We start from the raw sequence: 25,521 nt of genomic DNA on the forward strand, positions 1-25,521 counted from the left end.
CTGGGTTCCATCCCTAGTTTTGGGTAGCGGAGTGGCGCCTAGTGGTTGGCGCACAAGTTTGGAGGCATGTTGGAGGGAGGGGAATGATACCCGGAGGTTGTGTTTTATAGCCCACCTTTGTTCCCCAAGCTGCCCAAGGGCTGCAAACCTGCAGGCAGTGAAACCATTTAAAAAACCCAAAGGCAATTCGGATGCAGAAGCAGACTAGGGAAGAACTATAGCTAATAAAAGGCTCTCCGGGAGGTGAAAAAACTGAGAATAGGACCTAGGGAGATAGCAGGTGCTGTTCCCGGCTGTAGGGTAGGGAAAGCAAAGGGGAAAGTGCTTGTGGGGATATTCGCAGGAAGGCATTCTTGGCTGGGGGAGAAAGAAGAAGCAGGGGGTTGTGAGTCTTCTCAGTGCCCGCCGCCAAAAAGACAGGAGTATCCTATCTGGTTTCTCCTTGCAGATCCTCCCGAGGTCACCATAGAGGGATATGACGACAACTGGTATTTGAGCCGCAACGAGGCCATGCTCAAGTGCACCGCCAAGGGGAACCCTCCGCCCACCGAGTTCACCTGGAGCACGTGAGTCCGAAACCTCTTTCTCTCTCCCTCCTACCGCCAGCCAGGACACACGGCCCGCCCCTCGCGTGTGCCCTTCCGTGGAGGCATTCACCTGAAGCCGGCCAATTAGGACTTCTGCACTTTGATGAGCTTTGAAGTGCATCCCTGCACTTTCTCAGGAGTGGTGCTGATGCAAGGCTTTTCCAAGTGCCGCAGTTCCTGATTTCGAGAGGGAGGATCTGCACTGTGTGACCTTACGTTCTCTCTGCGCTATTTGGGACGTTCAAAATTTGAAAAGTCTGCCTGGGAGGGTCATCTCAGCTCCCCAGATGTTTTGAACCACATGTTTTGAGCCCCACCCAGCACAACCACCAGCAGGTTGGGGGGGTGAAGGGAGTTGTGACCCAAAACACCTGGCTGGAGAAGGCTTCTTTAGAAGATGCCCAGTGAGTGTTGGCTCCCCCCCCCCCGGTTTCACTTCTGTGTGTCCACGAGGACTAGAAACTTGCCGCTTTTTGTTTTTCAGTGCAAGCTGCTCCTGGCAGTTGCATCTACAGTGGTACCTTGGTTCTCAAACTTAATCCGTTCCGGAAGTCCGTTCCAAAACCAAAGCGTTCCAAAACCAAGGCGCGCTTTCCCATAGAAAGTAATGCAAAATGGATTAATCCGTTCCAGACTTTTGAAAACAACCCCTAAAACAGCAATTTAACATGGATTTTACTCTCTTAACGAGACCCTTGATGCATACAATGAAAGCAATAAAAAAATGTACTGCGGTCACACTATCAGTCAATCAGTAGCTGAATTGGGTTCCACACAGTCACAAAAACAAAACGAAAAGAGCTGCAAAAACAAAAACGCAAAATAAATTGCAAAAACAGACAGACTTCAGTGTAACACTCAAAACTGAAGTGTAACGGTCAAAACGGAGCATGTTCGGTTTCCAAAATAAGTTCGCAAACTGGAACACTTACTTCTGGGTTTGCAGTGTTTGGATTCCAAGGCAATTGAGAACCAAGGTACCACTGTATTTTATGATAGGCCGGAATAGCTTGTGACCCACTAAGCAAAACGTAGCCATGGATGGGAGTCTATTGTTGGCCTTGAGAGACAGTGGAGAGCACCTCTGGGGGTGAAGTCTTAACTGCTGCATTTGCAGCACTGGAGTGACCTCCCTGGGGCGCAAGCCTGGACAGTGTGCCTGGAGGTCCTGGGCTGCCTAGATGACAAGACCCCACTCTTGGCCTTTTTGATGTGGTCCAAAGGAAGGCAGAGCAATACGTTTGGCACTGGCTTGGCTACAAGAGTTGCCGGAAGGAGGTGTGCAAGGTGCCATCCAACCGTCTTAGGGACTCCACTCCAGATTTGTGTAGGGTTTACTCCTCAGCCTTTTTTTCTTCCAAAGATATCCCACAAGGCAGTGGAGGTTTAGGATCAGAGTTTTCCTTCTTCTAGATGAGCTTACCTTTCCAGGTTGACAATCCCCATCTGCCCCTCAGGAGCTATTTAGTTAGTTAGTTAGTTAGTTAGTTAGTTAGTTAGTTTGAAAAACCAACAGGCGTTTTCTGCCTGCCTCTGGCTGCAATAAGAGAAAAACATTTTCAAAACATGGGATTGGTCGCTTGCATTCAGCTCAGTGGGTTGAACGTTGCACATTCTGCTCCAAAGAACTCGTAGGCTGTGTTAAGCCTCTTCTTCCAGCCTGTGGGAGGCGGCTTCCCCTTTCGGCACAGAATGAGGCTGAGCCGGTTCTTCAGGCTCTCCAAAGGAAAAAAAAATCCTCCCCAGATGACTCTGGCTGTAGGCAGGGGAGGGCCAGGAAAACAGGGCTCCCAAGTTCTGCATGACCTTCTGTAAAGCACCTTGGGACGAGGGGATAAAATCAGAGAAGTGTTGCAAAAGAGGAGGGGGCTTAAGTTTGTGGTTTAGTCCAAGGCCATACACATGGCATGGCATGCATTGGAAAAAGGGTATCCTGTTTTGTACTGATAAGATACTGTAAACAGTGAGTGCCAAATTAAGCTCAGAGTGGCACCAGGAAAAAGTTCGCTCATGTGTTGCTACTCCATGTCTTCAGCTTACATGCAGTCCTAATATAAAATGATATAAACCTTTATAGCAGGGATGAGGAGCCTGTGGTATTATCGACGTTTTTGGACTCCCATCAGCCCCAGGGCAGTGCAGCCATTGGTCAAGGCTGATGGGAGTTGTAGTCCAGCAATATCTGGAGCTCTGCAGGGTCCTCATCCATCTTCTTTGGGATGATTTTCCTATTTAAGTTTCATTGGTAGCTATCTAATAGGCCCCTTTTCACCTTCCCTATACCATGCATTCAGACTGTCCTAGACTGGTTTCTCTGCCTTGGGTCTCTAGCTGTTGTTGGACTACAACTCCCATCATCCTTGACCACTGGTCCTGCTACCTAGGGTTGATGGGAGTTGTAGTCCAACAACAGCTGGAGACCCAAGGTTAAGAAATTTGTAGCATTCTCTTCCTTCTTTCTTTTTTTTAAAAAAAGAAAAGTTTCTGATTGTCGTGGCTTGTGGAGAAAAGCTCACACAGCAGCGGAATACATTTAGTATCATTATCACTATCACTAGTAAAGGTAAAGGGACCCCTGACCATTAGGTCCAGTCGCAGACGACTCTGGGGTTGCAGCGCTCATCTCACTTTACTGGGGATTCGAACCGCCGACCTTCTGATCGGCAAGCCGTAGGCTCTGTGGTTTAACCCACAGCGCCACCTGCATCACTATCACTATCATTTATTAAATTTGTATACCACTGTATACCCACAGGTGTCTTGCATCCTTCAATGCAAAAGACACGCCATGTGTAATGGGTTCTTACAAGGGACTATTGGAGTCTCCCAGATTCTGTTTCCTAGCTAAGTCTTCTCTCTCTCTTTCTCTGTCTCTCTCTCTCTTGTTCCCATTCAGGGCCAATGGGCCGCTCCCAAAGACTGTGGAGGTCCAGGGAGACAAACTCTTGGTGCGCAATGTGGATGCTTCAGTGAACACCACTTTTAGATGCCAGGCCACCAATCGCGTGGGACAGGTTTCGACAGACCAAGTCATCTTTGTCCGAGGTGAGAATCGTGGGGAGTCGATGATCTTGAGTGTGCATGGGTGAAAGGACTTGGATAGGGTGGCCTGGTGTTTTGTGCATATGAGGACTCTTGCTGCCTTTTAAAAAAACAAACAAAAACAAAACTGCTTTGGGGGCCAGCTGTTTGTATATAATATGTGCTTCCTTCTCTGAGCTGAGAGCTGAAGCTCTTTAGAACTTGCACATGATTACAGGGCTGTGCCATTTTCAGTTTGAGATGGAGGATGTGATGTTTAGAGTGCTTCTGTTCTCCTCTCTCTCCACCCCCACCCCAAAATCCTTGTATACATGATACTAACATGTCAGGGAAAAATCTTTAGACTAGGGGTGGGGAACCTGAATCTCCCTCCAGAGATGCATTTAGGGGAGCGCAAGAGACAGGGGGACACCAAATTTGCTGAAATTTGAGATGTTGTTGGACTGCAACTCCTATCATGGCCGTGCTGGGTGGAGCGGAACAGAACTGGATGTCCCAAATCTGGGCCTCCACACCATATGACGTCCTTCTCCTGGTATTGCAAATGGTTCGATACATGCTCACGTCGTGGGAATGCAGCAAGCCCGCAACTTACGTGCATGTAAACCATGTGCATTCAGCCAAAAAGCAGAGGATGGAAAGAGGAGTCGGGGTTCCGGGAAAAAATGACCTTGGCAACCCCACCCAGGGTTGAGCCCACGCGATTTTGGCTTTAGTTGCGATCCGCGGAATGTTAACTCCTGTGTAAGTTGTGGGCTTACTGTGCATGTACCGAAAGCCGAATGCATTGTGGAAACGGGAAAGCAAGGAGCACTACGGGGCCTAATCAGCTGGGTGCAAGTTGTGGCACAGGCTGTGCTTCCGGCTGGGTGTGTTTTAGGTACAGAGGCGATATGCTGGGCCGCGTCATGCTTGGGCAGGCCTGCATGGAAGAGGCACTCCCTGGACCCTCTAATGTCCCAATTCTCCTTGGACAGCAAGGGGGCTCCTTTGCAGGAGGACCCTTCCAGATGGATAGGGGAGGCGGGGGGGGTCCCTGAGACCCCACCCGTGTGCTCTTCCACGGCTCCACCTGCAGCTCTGCCCCTTCCCCAGCGCTGGCAAAGCCTAGTGATGCACTTTTATCTGAGTGACACCCCCCCAATCTTCCTTTCTTTACTCAGACCAGCCGGCGAAGAGGCAGAGCAGCAGCGCTGGAGCCTTGGCCGGGTCCATCGTGGGGGGGATCCTAGCCCTGGCTCTCCTGGGAGTCATAGTCTTCTTTGCTCTGCGCCGCCACCGTCACCGGGGCACCAAAGGCACTTACGACCCCAAGACCCGGGTCTTTGGCAACGGGACAGCTCCTCCCCCAGCCCGCGACTTCACCGAACTCGACCGGCCCCTCAAAGCCGCCCCGGGCAGGGGGCAGGAGGACGACGATGAGTACGACGAGGAAGATGAACGGGAGGAGCGCCACTCGCCCTACGGCTACCCATCCCACCGCCTGGAGGGCAACGAGGAGCAGTACGACCAGTTAGGCCCCATGTTGCGGCTCAGCTCTCCCCACCACGGCTACGACTTCGACGACATGGAGTCCCAGCACGACGGCTCCATCATATCCAAGACAGCTGTCTACGTGTGAGCCCGGCCGGGAAGAGAACTTTGGCCTTCCCAAAAGACACGCTTAAGAGAGACTCTATGAAGTTCTGGTTTTCGTTTTAATTTATGGGCCCTGTGTGGCCAGACTCTGTTGGTGGGGTGAAGCCTCCCTCCCTTCGAGAGGCGAGGCAGCCGCAAGAGACATCCCGGGGGGAGTTTTGTCGGAGCCCCATAAAGTTGGGGTTTGCCGAAAAGGGGAGACTTGTTTTTGCTTTCTTTTTTTAAGAAGCGGGGGGTGGGGGCGGGACACTCTTTACCTTGAAGATTTCCCTCTTCTTCGACCACCAGAAGACGTTTTGCGTGCTGCTGCCTTAAGAGGATTCGACTTCTTCCTTTTTTTGTAGTACGTGTTAGAGGAGATGCAGAGCTGACTGTAAAAACTGGGCGTGGGGCAGCTTGGGAAGGAAATGCAGCTAGCTTCTCCTGGCACTGGAAAAAGGACCTTTGGGCTCAACCTGCCTTGCACGACACCCCCAGGTTCTGGCAATCTTTAATCTCTCTCTCTCCCTCGAATGGCGCTCTCTGGTTTCTTTTTGGTGCTCTTAACCGGGTGGTCTTGGCTGGTGCTGAATCCTGCCCCCCCAGCCTGGTGCTTGGGAGGAAAAGACGAGGCTCCTGTCTAAAAATGCTGTCTCCTCCTTGCCCTTCTCTGCACATCCTCCACCCTGCCTGTCTCAACAGGTAAACAAGGCCTGCCTGCTCTTCGGATCGCCCCCCTTCTTTCATCAGGGAACACGGCCAGGGTTGGGGGAAGGAGAGAGGGGGCACAGCCCCACTCGCACTGCCAGCCCCTGGGCCTTGCTTTATTCCAAAAGACTTGCTTATCTGTTTGCCGGGGGTCTGTCCATCCCCCGGTTCGGCCTGGCCTGCCCCACGTTCCCCCGCCTCAAACTCCCCTGGATCGTTCACCATCATTGTGCACGTTGTTTTCGGTGGGGTGGGGGGGTCCCTGTGGAATTGTTTGGAGGGTCAGGAGATGGGTCCCTCTTCCTCTCTCTTCTGCACTACCCCCATGCTGTGCCTTAACGAGGACCAGCAGGTTTCCCCCTCCTTCATACATGTCTGTAAATACGCCCCCGCCTTTGTGGAAAAGGCACAGAGTTATTTTCGTACTTTTGGTTTTTTTGTGTGTGTGTCCCCGGTGGGCTCTGTCTCCGCTTTTGAGTGTAATTAAAAGATGTATCAAAACCTAACTCTTCTTGCCTTCCTGTTTTGGGGTTTACCTGACAAGGGGAGGTTTGGGGGTTGATGGCGGCGAGGAACCCCATATGTTGCCGAAGCAGAAGGGATCCTTGCCACGGTGACACCAAATCCCTCGCCTTATCACGGCCTCATGACTATTTAAAGCCACCTTGCTTGGTATAAAATTAATTGCAAGCGAAATGTCCTAGAGGCTCTGGCTAAGTGACTGGGCTGTCTCCTCTGAGTGGGAGAGGAAGTGACCATTGGGGAAAGGAAGTTTCGCGTAGCCGAATTTGATCCGCAGAAGAAAGGGCAATGTTGGCCTTCTCCAACCCAGTCCTGGAGGGGCATCATAACTGTGGATTCTTCTTTATTGTGAAGTGCTGTCTTTTGCAAAAAATTTTTTTTAAAAAAAACGTTGCTACAGAGGCAAAAGGTACTTCCTGATATATTTCAGTAGCGCCTTAGAGACCAACTAAGTTTGTTATTAGAAGTCACTATTAAAATAGGAGAAACACAAACCACCCCATCATGGTCCTTCAGTCCCACCCTAACTACAAACAAACAAATTAGAGAGAGTCTCACAAAAACTCTCCAAAACTACTTCAAGCAAAACGATGTAGACGATATAAAAACACCCCTCTTATGGGACATAATGAAAGCGGTTACCAGAGGAGCTTGCATAAAAGAGAAAGCACTCCTTAAAAAACAAACCTCCTCTAAAATTAACAACTTAGAACAAGACATCACCAATCTTTCATCACGCTACTAACAAACAGGATCTAAAACTAAGTTTGTTTTTGGTATGAGCTTTTGTGTGCATGCACACAAAAGCTCATACCAAGAACAAACTTAGTTGGTCTCCAAGGTGCTACTGGAAGGAATTTTTGTTTTGTTTTGTTTTGTTTCGACTACGGCAGACCAACACGGCTACCTACCTGTAACCTGATATATTTGCAAAGGAAGAGCAGAGTGGGAGGCACCAATTGCTTTTCGTACTGTGAGCAAACTTCCCAAATACAGCCATATAAAAGTGGTTCAGGTCCGTAGCCTCTCTGGATGCTGTCAAGACGCCAGCTCCCACCACCCCTAGCGAGCATGGCCTTTGGTCAGGAATGATAGGAGTTGTAGTCTAGGTTGGAGGGGAGGGGTGTCCCTGCTCTAAATGGTTCCTGCAGATGAATTTATACGTGGTTTTCCTATTTACTGGATTTATATACTGCCGTTTCACCAAGACGGTTTACAGTTTCTGAGTTCTCCCACCCAAATAACCCTGTCTCCCTCTTTTATCACACGGCAGAATGGTGATTGTTGGCCCTGTGGGATGGCACGGTCTGATTAGAATAGGTCCTGGCAGTGTGTCTGCCTGCCTGTTGTTATTATCATTAACAATACTCGTTAATAATGTTGAATGTCAATGTGGTTAGCAAAGTGGCCTATCTCAGCCTCCCATTAATCGGCACTTTCCCCCTCTTCCTCTCTGAATTTGGCCAAAAGAATCTCACTGCCTAGGCCTCACAGCTCTGAGGAGAAAAGAGAATTGCACCAGTAGCTCTGCTTGTTGTTCTTTTGTAAACAGCTATGCTCCTTCAGCTAGGAAAGGTACGTTGCGGTGCTATAAATAAAAAAAAGTAGTTTGGTTAGTGTGCATGGGTTTTGCACCTCCTCGCTCTTATTGCACTGTTAAAACCAGCCTCCCAAATACCTCCCCGTTGTTTTGGACGGGGCCAGGGTGTTCCTTGGCAGCAGGTGCCTGCTGTTTAGAACCGGTCTGATCTGTCGCCCTTTTTTGCACGTCTCCATGACCACCTGTCTGCCCCGGGAGGGAGATCGGGTTTCCTTCAAAAGCAGGAACAGCAGGTATGGCCCAGGTGCTGTTTTGGAGAAACAGAGGGCAGTTTACGGTGCCTTGCACTGTATACAGGCATCTGTGACTGCAGGTGCAGGCAGTGAAAAGACTGCTTTGAATACAGGCCACATCGATGGCAGCGTTCACTTCTGGGGTAGGATTTCTACCTTTAAAAAAGGAAAGAAAAAAGACCCTGCCAATGTTTTTCCCACAGCAGCCTGATGCATTGAAATATGAGCTGTGAATTTTTCTCGGTCACTTTATCCCCATGCCAGGAAAAAGCCTCACCAGCTAAACATCTGTGGCTGCTAATAGAGGAACAGGAGGCTGTGCCAATGAATAATAATAATAAAAAACAACCTATTGATGTGATGCTTCTCTCCAGTTCTGTAGGGAAGTGAGCTAAAATTTTATCTTTGTAAGCAGCTTGAGTTATTTTTTTCCCTCACAAAGAGTTCAGTTTAACGACCATTTTAATACAAGCACTGCCACAGAAATGATATTCTTCCTTTTTTTAAAAAAGGGGGGGTGGTGCATGTGTTTTTCTCAGGCGAAATATTTCAGTGGAAGCTAAAATGCCAATAAAGACAAACACAGATTTCCAAACCCTTGCTTTAACTCTTATTTCAGGGAGAAAATGAGTTGGAAGTCAGATGAAAGCAGGAGTAAATCTTCTCCTGGACTGCTTGCAGGGTTTCTTTTTGTTTCCAGAGTTGGGCCTGATTTACCCCTTCCCAGGATTCCTCTTCTCAACTACAGAGAGAATAGCTTTCTCTGAACGGGCCGAGGAGAGTTTTGCGACATTCCCATGTTCCTTGGCACGATCACAGCGACAGGGTCTCTGCAAAAGAGAGAAGTAGTGGCAGGCTAGGGTAATCCCAAGGTTTGCAGAAGTACAAAAAAGTTAAGGATGTGTGGAGGGAAACGCACTGAAACCACAACTCGATAAGGGTGTTAGATTAGGAAGGTGTTAAAATGGAGTATCCTGAAAATAGGCATGGCCAGCCAGCCAAAAATCCTTAACAGGAGTGCTCCCTGCTGCAACATTTTGTTGCAGTTGTCTACTCAGGTACATAAAAGAACAGCACGGGAACGAGGCATGGCCTTGTGGTGTGAGTGCTTAACCCTACTTCCTTCTCCATGTGTACATTCACAGCGCCTATGATGCAAGCGGGGCTGAGGGGTGCATGACATCCCCAACTCCACCCCAGGTTAATCCTCTTGGCAAGGGAGGTCTTAAGCTCAAAAGGGAAGAGCCTTGCCGGATTGGATTTAAAGCCCCACCCAGCCTTAGAAGCCCAGGCAGAGCTCACAAGCAAGGCGTGAAAGCAACCAACACCCCTCTGTTGTCAAGACGCCAGCCCTCTTGTTGTCCTCTGCCTCTGAACCACAGAGGTCCTGTTTATCTGGCAGGCCTAGTGGTGGTTGACAGGCCTGACTTTCCTGATTTCGGGTCTGGTTTGCGTGGCATGGCACGGCTTAGCACAGCAGTAAAGAAAAGCATAAAGCATCTGGAAGCTGCTCTCCTGGAGTTGCACAGTCTCGATAAGCCTCAGTTTGGCTTAGGGTGTCATGCAAACCAGGCCATTGTCGAACCTAGCCTTTATGAACCTGGTTGTTGGACTACAACTCCCATCAGTCCCCAGCCAGCAGGTGCTGGGCCAGGGGGCTGATGGGACTTGAAGTCCAACCAAGTCTGGAAAGCACCAGGTTGGTAAAGGTTAGTCTACCTCGAATGTTTCCCAAACTTGGGTCTCCAGCTGTTTTTTTGGACTACAACTCCCATCATCCGTAGCTAGCAAGACCACTGGTTGGGGATGATGGGAATTGTAGTCCAAAATCTGCTGGAAACACTGGCCTAACTCAAAGATAGATAACGTATGACTCTAGATATTCCTGGACTACAGTTCCCATCATCCCTGACAACTGGGTCCTGCTGTCTGGGGCTGATGGCAGTTGAACTGAAGAAACATCTGGAGGGCCATAGGTTCCCATCCTGGGGCCTAACCCTTTCTCAACCCCATTCTTTTTATAAAAAAAGAGAGGTAGAAGGTACCATTGCACCACGTTCTGGCAGCAAATCTCATATGTGTTGTGACTGAAGTACTTTTGTCTGTCCAGCAAGTTGGGCCCCTGAACTTCTCGTAGGTTTGGCAGCCCAAATACTTGCACTTCCTAGGATTCTGGCATCTTTATTTCCCTCCAAGCCGTCTCCTTGAACTTGTAACTCTGATCTCTCTCTCTAGATACCTTGTTCAAAAGCAGCAGGGCTGTTCGCCGTTCTGAATTTAAAAAAGAAATCAAAGCACCGGACTTTTAATGCATGCATCCCGATAGATGCAAACTTTCTTACTTTGCGTAAATGCTCATATAGCATACTTCGTTCCCAATCTGATATTTGTGAGGGATGTCAGTGATTTATTTATTTTAAAAAAATCTGTTTGCCAAGCAGAAACACTCAAGGGGTGTGTGAATCACAGCCAGGGAGTGATGTTTCCTGGGGAGAATCTTGAGGGCCACATAGAGAAGACTAGAAGGCCGCATTTGACTCAGTTGCCTAGGATTCCCCACCCCTCCTGGTGTGGTTCTGCCAATCTCGTAACACCAGGATGTGTATGATTGACACACCCAGGGAGAGCTCTGACACTTAGAAAAAGGAGAGGCTTTCTGAAATTTCGCTTCCCTGTCACTTTCCTATAAATCTTTATTTCACCCTTCAGTGGAGCATGGCTGGTGGACGCCTGCCATCGGCCTCGTTTTCGCTCACCTGCAAGCCCGGCGCTTCATCTGTAAGCGGCTTGCACGGTGGTTACGAGCGCGAGCTATGAGCCCTTGGTTTCAAACAGACGAGTTTTGCCACACGTTCACAGGCCCGGCCTTTGCTAAGGCACAAACTGTCTTCTTGGCCTTGTCTGTAACACATCGCTGGAGCCACCATAAAGCCTCGTTGAAGCACTTAGGGGCAAATGCTAAATGTGCGATAGTAATGAAATGTTGGGGTTCGAACTTCATGGGAGGTGCTAGTCTAGGGGTAGAAGAAGAAGAGAAGAGTTTGGATTTGATATCCCGCTTTTCAAAGCGGCTAACATTCTCCTTTCCCTTCCTCCCCCACAACAAACACTCTGTGAGGTGAGTGGGGCTGAGAGACTTCAAAGAAGTGTGACTAGCCCAAGGTCACCCAGCAGCTGCATGTGGAGGAGCGGAGACACGAACCCGGTTCACCAGATTACGAGTCTACCACTCTTAACCACTACACCACACTGGCCCTCCAGAGGTTGGTTGGTTCCCAACTTTCATTACCCTTGAACATTGGCCACGTTGTCTGAAGTACTATAGGTTCTCTGCTGTGTAATCTTTTTGGTTAGCCCACGTTGTGTGGGAAAGGGGGTCCCTAGCAGGTTACCCTGCATGCAATAATATTATTATTAATTTGCACTTGTTCAGAACCACCCTCAAACAGCTGTTTCAAAGCAAGCTGCGAAATGCAGCTTGAATGTTAGCAAACAGAACGTATTCATGTTTCCCAAGTGTCGGTAGCAGCGCTGAGGTAGCTGCCAAAAGTGTGGCCGAGGTCTTCTCCAGATTATGTTTTAATCTCTTGCCCACTGGCAAGGCCCTGCTCTAGGTTTCCGCTTTCATCCCTCGCCCACTGGTTGGCCCAATCCACTTTCAGGTCGCCGTGGGGCCTGATCCACTTAAAGCCTAGCGTGAATATCGGGTTAAGTCCTTCCACGCCGACAGGGCCTGCCGCCTTCGCCACCCAGGCTGCAGCCTGGGAAAGAAGGAGGCGGCAGCTGTTTTTGCTTAGGCAATAAAAAGTGCTCAAGTGTCGGACTCTGTGGAGAAAGGTCAAAGGAAGGCCACTTGGAGACGGCTCCTGGTCCCTGGCTGCTTTGGGGTGTGGCCCCCGCTGGGCACACCAAACCCCCCAAAGCCCTTTAAAAAAATGAAAGAAATAGCGTAATTCAACTCTTGGAACGGGTGTGTGCTGTCAGCAAGGCCCTGTTTATGAATCTGAGAGGTTTAAGCCGTATCAGGCGCTGGCTTTCAGACTTCCTTGCCCTGCTGATGAGGAACCTCTAGATCAGGATTTCCCAAACTTGGGTCTCCAGCTGTTTCTGGACTACAACTCCCATCACCCCTGGCCAGCAGCACCAGTGGTCAGGGATGATGGGAATTGTAGTCTTAAAAAAAACAGCTGGAGACCCAAATTTAGGAAGCACTGCTCTAGATGATGAGAAGGATTTTGGGAACACAGTACAGTACTAATAATTGGGCCCATCTGACTGGGTTGCCCCAGCCACTCTGAGCCGTTTCCAACAAAATATACAAAACCACAACAGAGCACCACACATTAAAAACTTCCCAGTACAGGGCTGCCTTCAGATGTCTATGGCTGAGTTGATATCAGGGGGTGATAGCCTGTCCTATGGGACCTAACCATCAGTCCATGTTGAACTCAATAAATGCTCTAGATGTCACTGGCTGCCAATTAGCTAAGTATCACAGACCCTCTGTTTTTCAAAGGCCAAGCCATGGGCCCCCTACTTTTGAAGATTTTTATATATCTGTGGTAGTTTTTGTTATGTGAACGGAGCTACTGGGTGGGTTACGTGGACCTTCTGAGGTCCACCAATTGGAAACCACTGCTCTAGATTATACCCATTGCTCTCCTCCAGCTCTGCATTTCAAGGGAAGACCCAGGGACACTAGTTTAGGATCGCAGGGAAACAGTTGATAAACTTCCATAGGATGCTGGAGTTTCCTTCGACCACGTTCTGAAAGCCGCCAGCTTAGGGCACGTATCTCTATACTTGTTTTGGACCAGCACTCCCATTGGGTTGAGAGCGGTGGCAATTGTAGTCCAAATGGTACAGAGGGCACCAGCTTAGCGAAGGCTGATCTATGCGAATCGGCAGCTGCAGATAAAACCGTCACCTTGCAGTACTATGAATTGCCCATGGGCACAGCTTCTGGTCCTTTAGAGTCCAAACCGTGTGTGGGGATCCTTTGGCCCTCCAGATGTTACGGAACAGCATCTGTGGCCAATTGGCCACTTGTAGTTTGGGAACATCTGGTTGGCTAATGGTCCCCCTGTGCGTGATCTAGACAGTGACTCCAATTTCTATCAGCGTTCGCCATTGGTCACACTGGCTGGGGCTGGTGGGAGTTGGAGCCCAATTGTAAATCAGGATTCCACCTCTCCTAAACTTGTCTAACGTGTCCGTTTGTTTACCGGAACCCTTAATCATTGAGCTGAAAGAGACTCGTGGGATTGTTTGGGTTTGTTTTGTTAAAAATGAAATTTTAGCTGTGTTTAAATTTGTAATCAGACTAGCTTTAGCTATATTGTAAGCCACTTTGTGGGGATTTTTTTGCCTTGGAAGTATAAAAACCAATATAAATAATAATCCAAAAACAAAAGAGTGAGTGGACCTCAGGTTCCACAGCCTCTGCTTTCAATGAAGAATTCGCCGCACACTTGCTAGATTACAGTTCCTAAAATGCAGGTGGGAGTGACAGTTGTTTAATTTGTACTAATAGATGTAGCTGGAAAAGTACCGGTATATGCCAGTAAAACCTGTGTCCTGATATTACCTGAATTGAAATTAATGAAATGCTCTGTTTTCTCTCTGCCCAACCCTGCTTCCCGGGAAATACTTATTTTTATTTATTTAACAAAATGTATACACAACTTGTTTCTAGGAAAACCTCTAAGCCTATTCACAAAAACAGTTAAATACTGTATGTTCTTTCCAAGGGGGTGAAAAAGGAAAGGAAACAGCAAAGTGGTTTACAAAAATATGAAATAAAACATTAAAATGGTTGATTTAAAACAGGTAATTGCAACTTTTCAAAAGATGACTAAAATCAACAGCATCTGAAAAGAAATAACACACACGTAACTTCTACGTTTGGATGAGCTTACCTAAGCAAATACTTTGTTTTAAACAAGTGTCAAAAAGAGTACGGCTGCCTGATGTCAGTAGATCCAAATAGATCTATTATAGAGTTGGGTGGGACCCCGAGGGGCATCTATTCCAACCCCCTGCAATGCAGGGATCTCAACTACCTAGATCTACCATCTATGGGAAGTTTAAAAACATACAGGGGCGCAAGGCATTGTATCCAATGTTCTGAGTAGACCCATTGAAATTTGAGGACGTGCCTAACTTTGTGCAGCTCCGATTCGCTGTTAATGCTCAGCCCTCTTACGAGAAATCAGGCAGTTTTCCTTATAGCTGTGTTTTGGGATATTAATAGACGACTCAAGATAGCAGGGTATAATTAACCTTGTGCGGTCACAGAACCTGGCAACTTATCAGATATTGTAGGAAAATTTCCACACAGGGAACTGACCGGTTGTATGTCTGGGCTGCTTGTCCTTTCGTGGACTGAATACCCCACGGCTGGGTGCAGATTTCACCTGCACGTTAAAAGAAGCAAACAGGGCCAGCTCCCCGCCATTAATTCCAGTTGGCGACACTAAACTTTGGCAGTAGCCATTGAGAGCCTTTAGCAAACAAACCCTTTTTAAAAAAAACACCCACGTTATCAGGCAGTGCTACCTCTTGTGGCAGTGAGTTCCACAGCCCAACTATGCACTGTGTGAAAAATGTACTTTGTCTCTTCTGAATTTTATAACGTTCAGCTGCGTTGGATGTTTCCTGGCATGGAGAGATAAGTGACAGAACATTTGTGCAAGTGGCAGAAAGGACAGCTTGAAGTTAAAGTTTTACTTCTTTCACCTGAGAAGAATGTACAAACAAAGGGGTCAGTTGACGCAAGAGGAGATGATGGTCGGGCTTTGGTTACGAAATGAAACATACTGGAACCAGTGTTTCATCTGTAAGAATGAGAGGTACCTAGAAGCCCAGAACCTAGCAGGCGGTTACTTGATGGAAAGGCTCTCTGCACATGCTCAGAGACACTCCCGTGATGCAGGCTGTGAGTGCAGAGTTAAGATTTTTTTAAAAAAACTGGTTAGGCCTATCATAGAATTGTAGAGTTGGAAGGGGTCATGAGGGCCAACCCCCTGCAATGCAGGAACACACAGCCCCCCATCCAATTTGGAACCAGACCAGACCCTGCTTAGCTTTGCTAATGTGCTATCGGTTTTATTGCTGCAGAAGTCAGGCTTGAGGGGGCCCTGCTGCATCAGAATCTAAAATGTCGCTCCTGTACCCGTTGGAATAAAACTCAGCTGGAGGATAGGTTAGGTTCCTTTGGGTTGGGGTCTCCCAGTGTTGGCAGAGTTACTGTTCCCAGCCTTTCCCCCCTCCTGGCTGGGAACAACAGTATCAAGAAAAGTTGCCAGCAGAGGAGGTAAGATGAACACCTAGCGTTGCCAACTTCTGCAGCAGCCACTGCTGCTGTGCCTTTGACGGCAACTGTGCATGAAGCCGTAAGCAGTGCCGACGCTTTATCTCCTTGTTGTAAAAAAGCTTTGCCCGTTTTCTGAACGCTGCTGTGGCTTAGGCAGTTATTTTTCTGGCCAGTTAGCATACACTCGGGTAGCTGACCCCTGAGATGTTGTTTTCTGTCGGCTCTCGTCACCCTGGCTGAAGGTTTAGGGTGATGGAAACTGTATCTGCGGCAACATCCAGAAGGCCGCAGGTTACATATTTCGCGGAAAAGTTTCCATGGATGCATTGGCTTCAGATCAAAATCCTTTGCAGCTTGCTTCATCGATAAATCCTGCTATGTATGATGTCAGTGTCGTCTCCTGCTCTGCATAGATATATTTCTGAGTACCAGAGGCTGGAAATGGCGGGAGAGGAGAGCCCTCTTGTGCCCGGGTCCCGGGTCTTGCTTCCAGGTTTCCTGCAGGCATCTGATGGAGAAAACGCTGGATAGCTCAGTTGGTTAGAGCATGGTGCTGATAATGCCAAGGTTGCAGGTTTGATCCCCGCATGGGACAGCTGCATATTCCTGCATTGCAGGGGGTTGGACTAGATGATCCTCGGGGGTCCCTTCCAACTCTACAATCCTATGAATCTATTATTCTTACCTTTGCCCCGCTCCTGGCTTGTGGCACAGCTATTACAGGCACAGGACTTCAGTCGAGGAGGAGGAGGAATGCAGGGATAATAATGATAATGAGAGAAACAGTATGCATAAATAGTGTCTCTGTCCTTACAGTAGCTTGTGGGGTAGGGCGGTATATATTATCATATTGCGGATGAGCAGCCTGAGGCTTTCAAAAGTGCCTTTCCTGAGGCCAGGCAAAGGCTTTTAAACCTCGCCTTCCCGGCTCTCAAAATTCAGATTCCCCGTGAGCGCCCTTCAGCCAACCTGCTAGGGATGCGGGCATCGACTCTGGGGAAGTAAGATAAACTCGCTCCGCTGAGACTGAAAGTGCGTTTAAGTCTCCTCTTTTGTCTAGTTTCATGTAAACACCAGAGATTCCCAAGGGTGGGGTTGATACTCGGGGAGGCCTTCCTGTTAAGGAAATGCAGCTGAGAGGGGTTTTTATTTAAAGAGCAAAGTGTATCCAGAAAGGGTGCGGCCCGTTGACCCAAACAACAACCCAGCCCAGCTGGCTAGCTCCTCTGTTCGGGTTGGGTTCTTGCCTCCCCCCCCCCCAACTCCTCTTTTTCCCTTTCTTCTTTTTCGTTATACCGGTGGAAACGAGCTTGCAAAATGTAATAAGGAGGGTGGGGGACAGAGGCAGGCCAGTGGGGCTGTTTACATAGAGCAGCGGTGGAATTTGCTCCCCTAAGGCGGCAGTGACGGTCACCAACTCTGAGGCCTTTAAAAGGGACTTAGACAACAAATTCACGAGCGTTAAGGCTGTCAGTGGCTACTAACCACTATAGCTGTGCTCTGCCTCCGTGTGGTCGGAGTCAGTTTGCTCCTGAATGCCAGTTTCTGGAAACCACAGGAGCGGAGAGTTGCTCTTACGCCCGGGCCCTGTTGTGTGCTTCCCATTGGCCACTGGGAGAACATGATGCTGCACCAGATGGGCTGTTGGCCTGACCCTGCACTGCTCGTCTTAGGCTCTAGCTCAGGGGTTCTCAAACATTTTTTTCTCTCTGGGCTCACTCCACACACACACACACACACACACACACACACAAATTATTGGTAAGGAATGCATTGGAAAACGAAAAGAGCGAAGGTTAGCTCTCCCCTTGATAAGGATGGAAGAGGTCCTTGTGACCTGTACAACACGCATATGGTTAAGGCGTTACCACTTACTTTGTGGCAAGTTTATTTGGATAGCTCAGTTGGTTGAGCATGAAGAAGAAGAAGGGTTTGGATTTGATATCCTGCTTTATCACTACCCAAAGGAGTCTCAAAGCAGCTAACAATCTCCTTTCCCTTCCTCCCCCACAACAAACACTCTGTGAGGTGAGTGGGGCTGAGAGACTTCAGAGAAGTGTGACTAGCCCAAGGTCACCCAGCAGCTGCATGTGGAGGAGCGGAGACGCGAACCCGGTTCACCAGATTACGAGTCTACCACTCTTAACCACTGCACCACACTGGCTCGCATGAGACATTTAATCCCAGGGTTGTGGGTTCGAGCCCCACATTGGTTGAAAGATTCTGTTTCCTTGTGGCCCCCTCCAGCTCTACAATTCTATGATTCCAGTGCTTGACTTGTAACATAGAGCACAACTACTTCATAATATGATCATGGGGCGTGCAGAAAGTATATAAAACAATGCAGCTGCGTAAGAACAGGAATCATTCGCAGAACCATTCCCTTGATTGTCCTTGAATCTCCCCGCCACAATTGCCATCCTCTCTGGCCCACCCCAGCGTGGTATGCCACACCCTTTGAGAACCGCTGCTCTGGCTTCTCCTCCTTTCTTGACACCATCCGCACTGGGAGACCTCTGCCACATCCCTTCCCCGTGGCCCTTGCACTTTTCTCCTGAAAAGGCCACCACTAAGAGCAAATGGCCCCTCAGCCACCGGAAATCTAAAGGTGTGGGGGCACTCTCCTGCAGCGCTACACCTGTGGGGCTGCAAAAACCTTCCCTGTTGGATATTCTGCTTGTGCAGCTGCCAAGAACACAGGAATCCTATGGGGGGGGGGGGGCTGGGGAAAGCAAAACAAAACTGGCATGTCGATTCGAAAAAAAGGTGGTGCTTATCCACCCTGCAATTTAATTAACCATGGTGGAACGGACTCATGCCTGCGATTCCTGGTGCTAGGTCTCTCTGGGCTTCCCCCAAGGCACTGGTCACTGAGGCTAAACTGTGGCCTTCAGTCAGGATGGGTGCATGGCACTAGGCTTTCGCTGCAGCGAGCAGGGGCGGGTGAGAGCGAAACTGGACTTTGCATGGGGGCGGGTGGAACAGAGATAAGATAAAACTTTTGTTCCCAGCTCTTTGGAGCATGAGAGAGCCTGGGAGAGAGTGGGGGCAGGGAGAGAGAGAGCATGGGAGGGTGACTATTCCAACAGGCTTTTGTGAGGTGTGGGCTGATGCCCGGGTCTTTGTGGGCGGCGGGGTGGTGGTGGGGCATGAGCGGGAACCGAGTGGCGCAGATGTGCCGTCATCCCTCTGGAATTTGAAACCTCCTGTGCTCAGCTAGAAAAATCGCCTGCGTTCTCTCCCTCCCACCTCGCTTCTCTCAAAATCACTCTCCTTCCTTGAATGGCTAAGTTTCACTCTCATGCACGCCCCCCTCCCTGCCCCCCCCCCCCGTGACTGTTTCAAAATCACAGCCCTGACTCACTCATCCCTTCCCTTGCCCCTGCCCTACATCATCACATAATGAACGAGCTCCCCAGACAGGTCCTTCTGACTGTGCCTTTGGAAAAATTTCAGCATCTGTTTCCTCAGTTCGTATATATCAATATCTGATAAGGGAGTGATCCTCCCCAGCGGTACCCGCTTGGCTGGTAAAACTAGAGCCTTCTCTCCTGCTTTCACCTCCGACGCAAGACTTTGCCTGAACCGCAGCTTACCAAGGATCTGTCCTGGAAAGAAGTGGCTGCCCAAAACTCCGTCCTGTGATGCAATATGAGATATATGAAATCCCTGAACCTCGCTTCTCACTCCCAGGATGGTGAAAATGGTTGGCATCCGTGCCCAGCTGGTGTCCACAAACAGAGACACCTACTTTAATCGCTATAGGAAGATCTGGAGGTCTTTATCCCGTTCTGCAACCCTTCTGCCGCACCAAAGATTCCCCAGAGTAGCTGACAAATTATCAGTTTTAAGTACAGTGGTACCTCTGGTTACGAACTTAATTCATTCTGGAGGTCCTGAAACTGTTCTTAACCTGAGGTACCACTTTAGCTAATGGGGCCTCTCACTGCCGCTGCGCCCGCAGCGCGCAATTTCTGTTCTCATTCTGAGGTAAAGTTCTTAACCCGAGGTACTATTTTTGGGTTAGCAGGGTCTGTAAACCGAAGTGTTTGCAACCCGAGGTACCACTGTATTCAGTTTGCCTCTGAATACCATAAAGCAGTGTTTCCCAAACTTTGCCTCTCCAGATGTTTTTGGACTACAACTCCTATCATCCCAGTGGCCATGGATGATGGGAATTGTAGTCCAAAAACAGCTGGAGACCCAAGTTTGGGAAACCCTGCTGTAGAGCAACTCCTGTATGAGGAAAGGGACTTTTTGGTTAGGGAAAATGCAAGTAAGAAGGATAGGGTATAAATAATAAAAACTGTTGTTGTTGTTAGGTGACATGAGAGAAGGCTATAAAAGTATGCCAGGCATTGGGGGAAAGTTTCTCTCCCTCTCTCATAGCGCTAGAACTCATGGACGTTCAGTGGAAGATACCAGACGGATAAAAGGAAGTCCTCCTTCATGCGGCGCAGAGTGAAAACTGTGGAACTTTCTGCCACAGGAAGCAGTGATGAACACCAACTTGGGTAGCTTGAAAGGAGTCCTGGACAAATTTGTGCAGGATAAGACCATCAGTGGCTGCTAGCTATGCTGTGCCTCCACAGCTGGAAGCAGTTACTGGAAATGGCGGGGTGGGAAGAGTTGTCTTGTTCTTGCATCCTGCTTGCAGGTTCCCCACGTGTATCGGATTCATTCCTGACAGGTCCTCAGCATGACTTGGGCATGTCCAGTGTCCCAGGGTTTTGTGCTGACGGAGCGCTGCGACACAGTCCCATTTTTCAGACTGAGACACCAAGGGGAATTGCCCAGCAGAAAACGATGGTGAAATAGCATGCCATGCCTACTGCAAGAGCTACAGCTTGCGCAACCAACACAGCTCTTCCTGTTTTAATAGTGCCTTGCGATGCCAGTCAGATAGGCGGGGCGCTCCCTGAAAAACGATGAGTGATGAGGAGGAGAAAGGGTTAAAAAATGACTGCACAGTTGTTCACCAAAATTTCACTCTTGCGCATTGGTCAGGGCAGGTGATAGTTTCACTTGTGGGCACTTACTGTGGACATACCATTTTTAAAATTTATTTTTTGCAAGACAATTTCCCCCGTTAAACTTAATCTTTACATATGAATTCCAGATTCCAAATTTGTTAGACATTTCTCATTATCTTCCTGCCTTTTCCTGCTGTGTGCCAGTGTGGTGTAGTGGTTAAGAGCGGTAGACTCATAATCTGGGGAACCGGGTTCGTGTCTCCACTCCTCCACATGCAGCTGCTGGGTGACCTTGGGCTAGTCACACTTCTCTGAAGTCTCTCAGCCCCACTCACCTCACAGAGTGTTTGTTGTGGGGGAGGAAGGGAAAGGAGAATGTTAGCCGCTTTGAGACTCCTTCAGGTACTGAAAAGCGGGATATCAAATCCAAAATCCAAACTCCTGTTCCTAATCCCATCCAATCCCATTTATCTACTGCATTGTAATAAATCAGAATTCTTCTAATTTCAAATATTCTTCTATTTCAAATATTACCAATTTTCTACTGCTGTTCATGTTCCAAGTTACTGTGGACATACGACTTGCAGGCCGCCTATTCTGCCAACAGCAGAAGACGGACCATCTCTGGCCTGGCTGGGCAGAGGCAGTGCAAGGCTCCTCTCCTCCTGCCCTTCATCGATTGTCCCTCTGGACACATTTTAGGGGACCCCAGGCCAGGTTCCTCATGGTTCCTTGGGACCCTCAGCCCTGCTCTCTGAAGGAGTGTCTCCACCCCCATCGTTCAGTGAACCCCCACCGTTCACTGAGATCAGCACCGAGGGCCTTCTGGCGGTTCCCTCACTGCGAGAAGTGAGGCTACAGGGAACCAGGCAGAGGGCCTTCTCGGTAGTGGCACCCGCCCTGTGGAACACCCTCCCTTCAGATGTCAAGGAAATAAACAACTATCTGACTTTTAGAAGACATCTGAAGGCAGCCCTGTTTAGGGAAGTTTTTAATGTCTGATGTTTTATTGTATTTTTAATATTTTGTTGGAAGCCACCCAGAGTGGCTGGGGAAACCCAGCCAGATGGACAGGGTGTAAATAATAAATTGTTGTTGTTGCACAGCCGGGCTGTGGCCAAGATGTCTGTGACAGATTCTTTCGGCTGGGCAGGAGTGGATGAGTGGGCTTGATCAAATTGCATCTTCTCTCTCTCTCTCTGCTTTTTGTGATCCTCTGATTTCATATTCCGGATGTGTGGCTGTCATATTCCCTCGCAGTCATAGGCATTTCTAAGCTCAGAACAGTCTAATCCTTTAAGCCTCCCCGAGTAAGAGAAAACGTTTCCTCCTTTCACCATCTTCCCACGTCTTCTCTCTCCTTCCTTTTCTCGCTTCCTCTCCTTGCTCTTAAAACACAGCCTTGGTGAACCCCCCCCCAGATGTTTCAAAGCTGCCCTCCGAAACGTCGGGAGGGCGCCAGGTTGACCAAGCCTGCTCTAAGGGAGGGAGGGCAACCCAGATCTCGCAGGCTCGCTTCCTCCTCTTTGTACCTGCGCCAAGAAGTTGCACATTCCCTCCTTCCCCTCTTGGATTTGGGCATCCTTGGCTGCGCCCAGCTCCTTGGCAGCAGGGCCGGCGTCGAAAGGATTCCTTTGGAAATCTGCTCCTTGGCTGGAAAATAAGAATTTTGAGCCGCCGCGAAAGAAAGCCATGCGCCGGCATTTGCTCCAAGCTGGCCCATGCATAATGGATGGGGCTGTGGGTAATTATGGGTCCTCCCAGGAGAGCTGAGGAGGGGATCAGTTAGTGGATGAACACGCCAAGCTGGCAGCGAAAAGATGGCACACGGAGGTCTGCGTTTCACCTCTCAATCTCGCACCTCTGGTGCTTTTGCCTCCCAACATGAAGGGAAGGCGACAGATGGCCTTTGCTGGGAAGGAAGGAGTTGGCCGCAGTTGCCCTGGATCTGGGACGGCGGGGGCAGAGAAGCCGGCGACTCTCCAGCTGTCGTGGAACTACAACTCCCATACGTCTCAGCTGTCGGTTGGAGCTGATGGGAGTTGGAGTCCAAGTCTAGAAGGAATGAGTTGCAGCCCAAGTCTAGAAGGAATGAAATATATATATATATATATATATATATATATATATATATATATATATATATATATATATAATCTGCAAGCTGCCTTGTGTTCCTGGCAGGGAAATGAGGGGGTACAAATAAATATATAATAACAACAATAATAATATATCAAGGGTGGGGAAGCCGTTTTCGCCTTAGCCTCCTGGGGACCACATTCCAGAAGAGCAAAACCGAGTGGAGCAACAGATTTATCATTGCTATCTCGTCCATTTATTTCCTACCCTTCCTTCTGAAGGAAGCCAGATAGAAGAGTCTTGACCTGAAGACAGGAGCTTTGTGCACACAACCATGCATTCCTCTCTCCATCCAGGCAATGAAGGGTCTTTATCACCATCCCAAGATACCCGGGTAGCTCAGTTGGTTAGAGAATGCTGCTAATAACGCCAAGGTTGCAGGTTCGATCCCCGCATGGGACAGCTGCATATTCCTGCATTGAAAGAGGTTGGACTAGATGACCCTCAGGGTCCCTTCCAACTCTACAATTCTACGATTCTGTGATTCTGTACATCCCAAGCAGGCAAAAGCACCGGAAGGAAATGTGGAGCAGGGCCTCTGAGGGGTTTGGCCTAGGGCAGGGGTGCCCAAACTTTTTCCAAAGAGGGCCAGATTTGATGAAGTGAACATGCGTGAGGGCCGACCAAGGTTGTTGAGCTTTTTAGGACTGAAGTTGCTGAGCTTTTTAAAATGATTTTAGCCCAGGACATATACTGCTACGGGGGCCGGTTTAGGTCCCCAAAAGGGACTTTGGACATGCCTGGCCTAGGCAGTATTTTCAGGGCCAAGCAGAGAGGTTTGCAGGGCCATATTTGACCTCTGGACCTGAGGTTCCTCATCCCTCCTTTAATTAGTGCTGAAGATTGCCAACTTTCCCCTTTGCCTCTGCTCCTGTGCCCGTGAGTACCACTTGATCCGCTGGATTTCGAAGTGATTCTGCTGATCGTCCTGCCGTGAAAAGCTTTGCTTTCAGGTTTCTGCACTTTGGGATGCTATTAAAGGCACAGCAGCAAGATGGGTATGGGCTTTTTTTTTTTTTTTAGCCTGCTGTCGACTCTAATTTTATTTAAAAGTGCTCCTCATGCGTTGTCTCATTATCCCGATGTACATTATTCTAACAGTTATGTGAAGTAGTAGTTATTATCCCCATAATGCAGAAGGGAGCCGACACCGATTTTGTGCAAGGCTGCCCAGTGACAGAATCCACGAAGTCTGAACCAGAGAAACATACATAAAAATTGAACCCCAGGTAGCCAGGACAAAGGTTGTAGTCCTGATAAAGTTTCCACTGCAAGGGAGAGGACAGGAGCACACTTTCTTTGTGTGTTGAGGGTGTGTATATGCGGCGCTGTGGTCTAAACCACAGAGCCTAGGGCTTGCCATTCAGAGGGTCGGCGGTTCGAATCCCCACAATGTGAGCTCCTGTTGCTCAGTCCCTGCTCCTGCCAACCTAGCAGTTCGAAAAGTGCAAGTAGATAAATAGGTACCACTCCGGCGGGAAGGTAAACGGCGTTTCCGTGCGCTGCTCTGGTTCGCCAGAAGCGGCTTTGTCATGCTGGCCACATGACCCGGAAGCTGTACGCCGGCTCCCTCGGCCAGTAAAGCGAGATGAGCGCCGCAACCCCAGAGTCGTTCGCGACTGGACCTAATGGTCAGGGATCCCTGTACTTTTACTATGTGTGTTTTGCTGCCTTTCCTTCCCTTTGCTTTCCTGATGGGCTTTGCGCGAGCTTCTGGCATGTGATGGGCAGAGCTGGGATGCCCTGTGCTATGAAAAGCCCCAGAGCGTCTGACGGCAGTGACGAACGACAGGGGTTGTCGCCTTCTTAACCAGGCAGAAATTGAGCAGTGGGTGCTTTGCCTGGCAAGGAAAAGAGATGCAAACACACACAAACACACATGCCTTCATTTGCTTCATTTCTCCCTGGCAGGCCAGTAAAAAGGCGCAGTCGCAGAGACCCAACACGTAAGAACATAACCCATGGTGAGTCAGGCCAATGCCCCATCTCAGGCGCGGGTGGCACTGCGGTCTAAACCACTGAGCCTCTTGGACTTGCTGATTGGAAGGTCGGTGTTTCAAATCTCAAAGATGGGGTGAGCTCCCGTTGCTCTGTCCCAGTTCCTTCCAACCTAGCAGTCTGAAAGTATGCCAGTGCAGGTAGATAAATAGGTACCACTGTGGCGGGAAGATAAACGGCGTTTCCGTGCGCTCTGGCTTCCGTCACAGTGTTCAGTTGTGCCAGAAGCGGTTTAGTCATGCTGGCCACATGACCCGGAAATGTTTTTCTGTGGACAAACGGCGGCTCCCTCGGCCTGAAAGCGAGATGAGCGCCGCAACCCCATAGTCGCCTTTGACTGGACTTAACCGTCCATGGGTCCTTTACATTTTTTACCCATTGCCTGCCCTGACTGGCAGTGACTGTCCATGCTTTCAGGCATAAACCACAACATACGTAACCTGCTGAGAATATTGCACGTAATATCTAATTTTATCTCCACACCGGGGTGAACAATATAGTAAAATACAGTGACACTCAACAACTCTGTCACATGAATACATATAAAGATTTATGACAAATGTACAAAAAGGAACCCAATACGTATGGATCCCATAAAATGAAATAAGAAGTCCAAAAGCTTGAGCTGTACGTAACCTAGGTTTGTTGTTGGATTGTCCATGCTTTCAGGCAAGGACACCCCTATTTTCATCGGAGAAATGTTGGAGGGTATGCTTTTTACCCAGACTCCATGGAAAAGCAAAGTGTGTTTGTGTATGCATGTGCGGTTGGGCGGGTGGGAGAACAA

At 49.0% G+C, this 25,521-nt stretch overlaps 1 protein-coding gene and 1 non-coding gene across 2 annotated transcripts in view; both read left to right on the plus strand.

Annotated features, from left to right (window-relative positions):
• The window catches only part of NECTIN2 (nectin cell adhesion molecule 2), a 45,268-nt gene that overhangs the window by 9,535 nt on the left and 10,212 nt on the right, over positions 1-25,521 (plus strand). Inside the window, exons 4-5 of the mRNA XM_033158769.1 lie at positions 449-566; positions 3,484-3,632. Coding sequence (XP_033014660.1) covers positions 449-566; positions 3,484-3,632 — 267 coding nt within the window. The remainder of the gene's footprint in view (positions 1-448; positions 567-3,483; positions 3,633-25,521) is intronic.
• LOC117052554 lies at positions 17,398-17,519 on the plus strand. Its single transcript, XR_004427293.1, has one exon. It is a non-coding gene; the product is annotated as a U6atac minor spliceosomal RNA (small nuclear RNA).

This window comes from Lacerta agilis, chromosome 8, assembly GCF_009819535.1.
Source record: "Lacerta agilis isolate rLacAgi1 chromosome 8, rLacAgi1.pri, whole genome shotgun sequence".
Taxonomy (NCBI): domain Eukaryota; kingdom Metazoa; phylum Chordata; class Lepidosauria; order Squamata; family Lacertidae; genus Lacerta; species Lacerta agilis.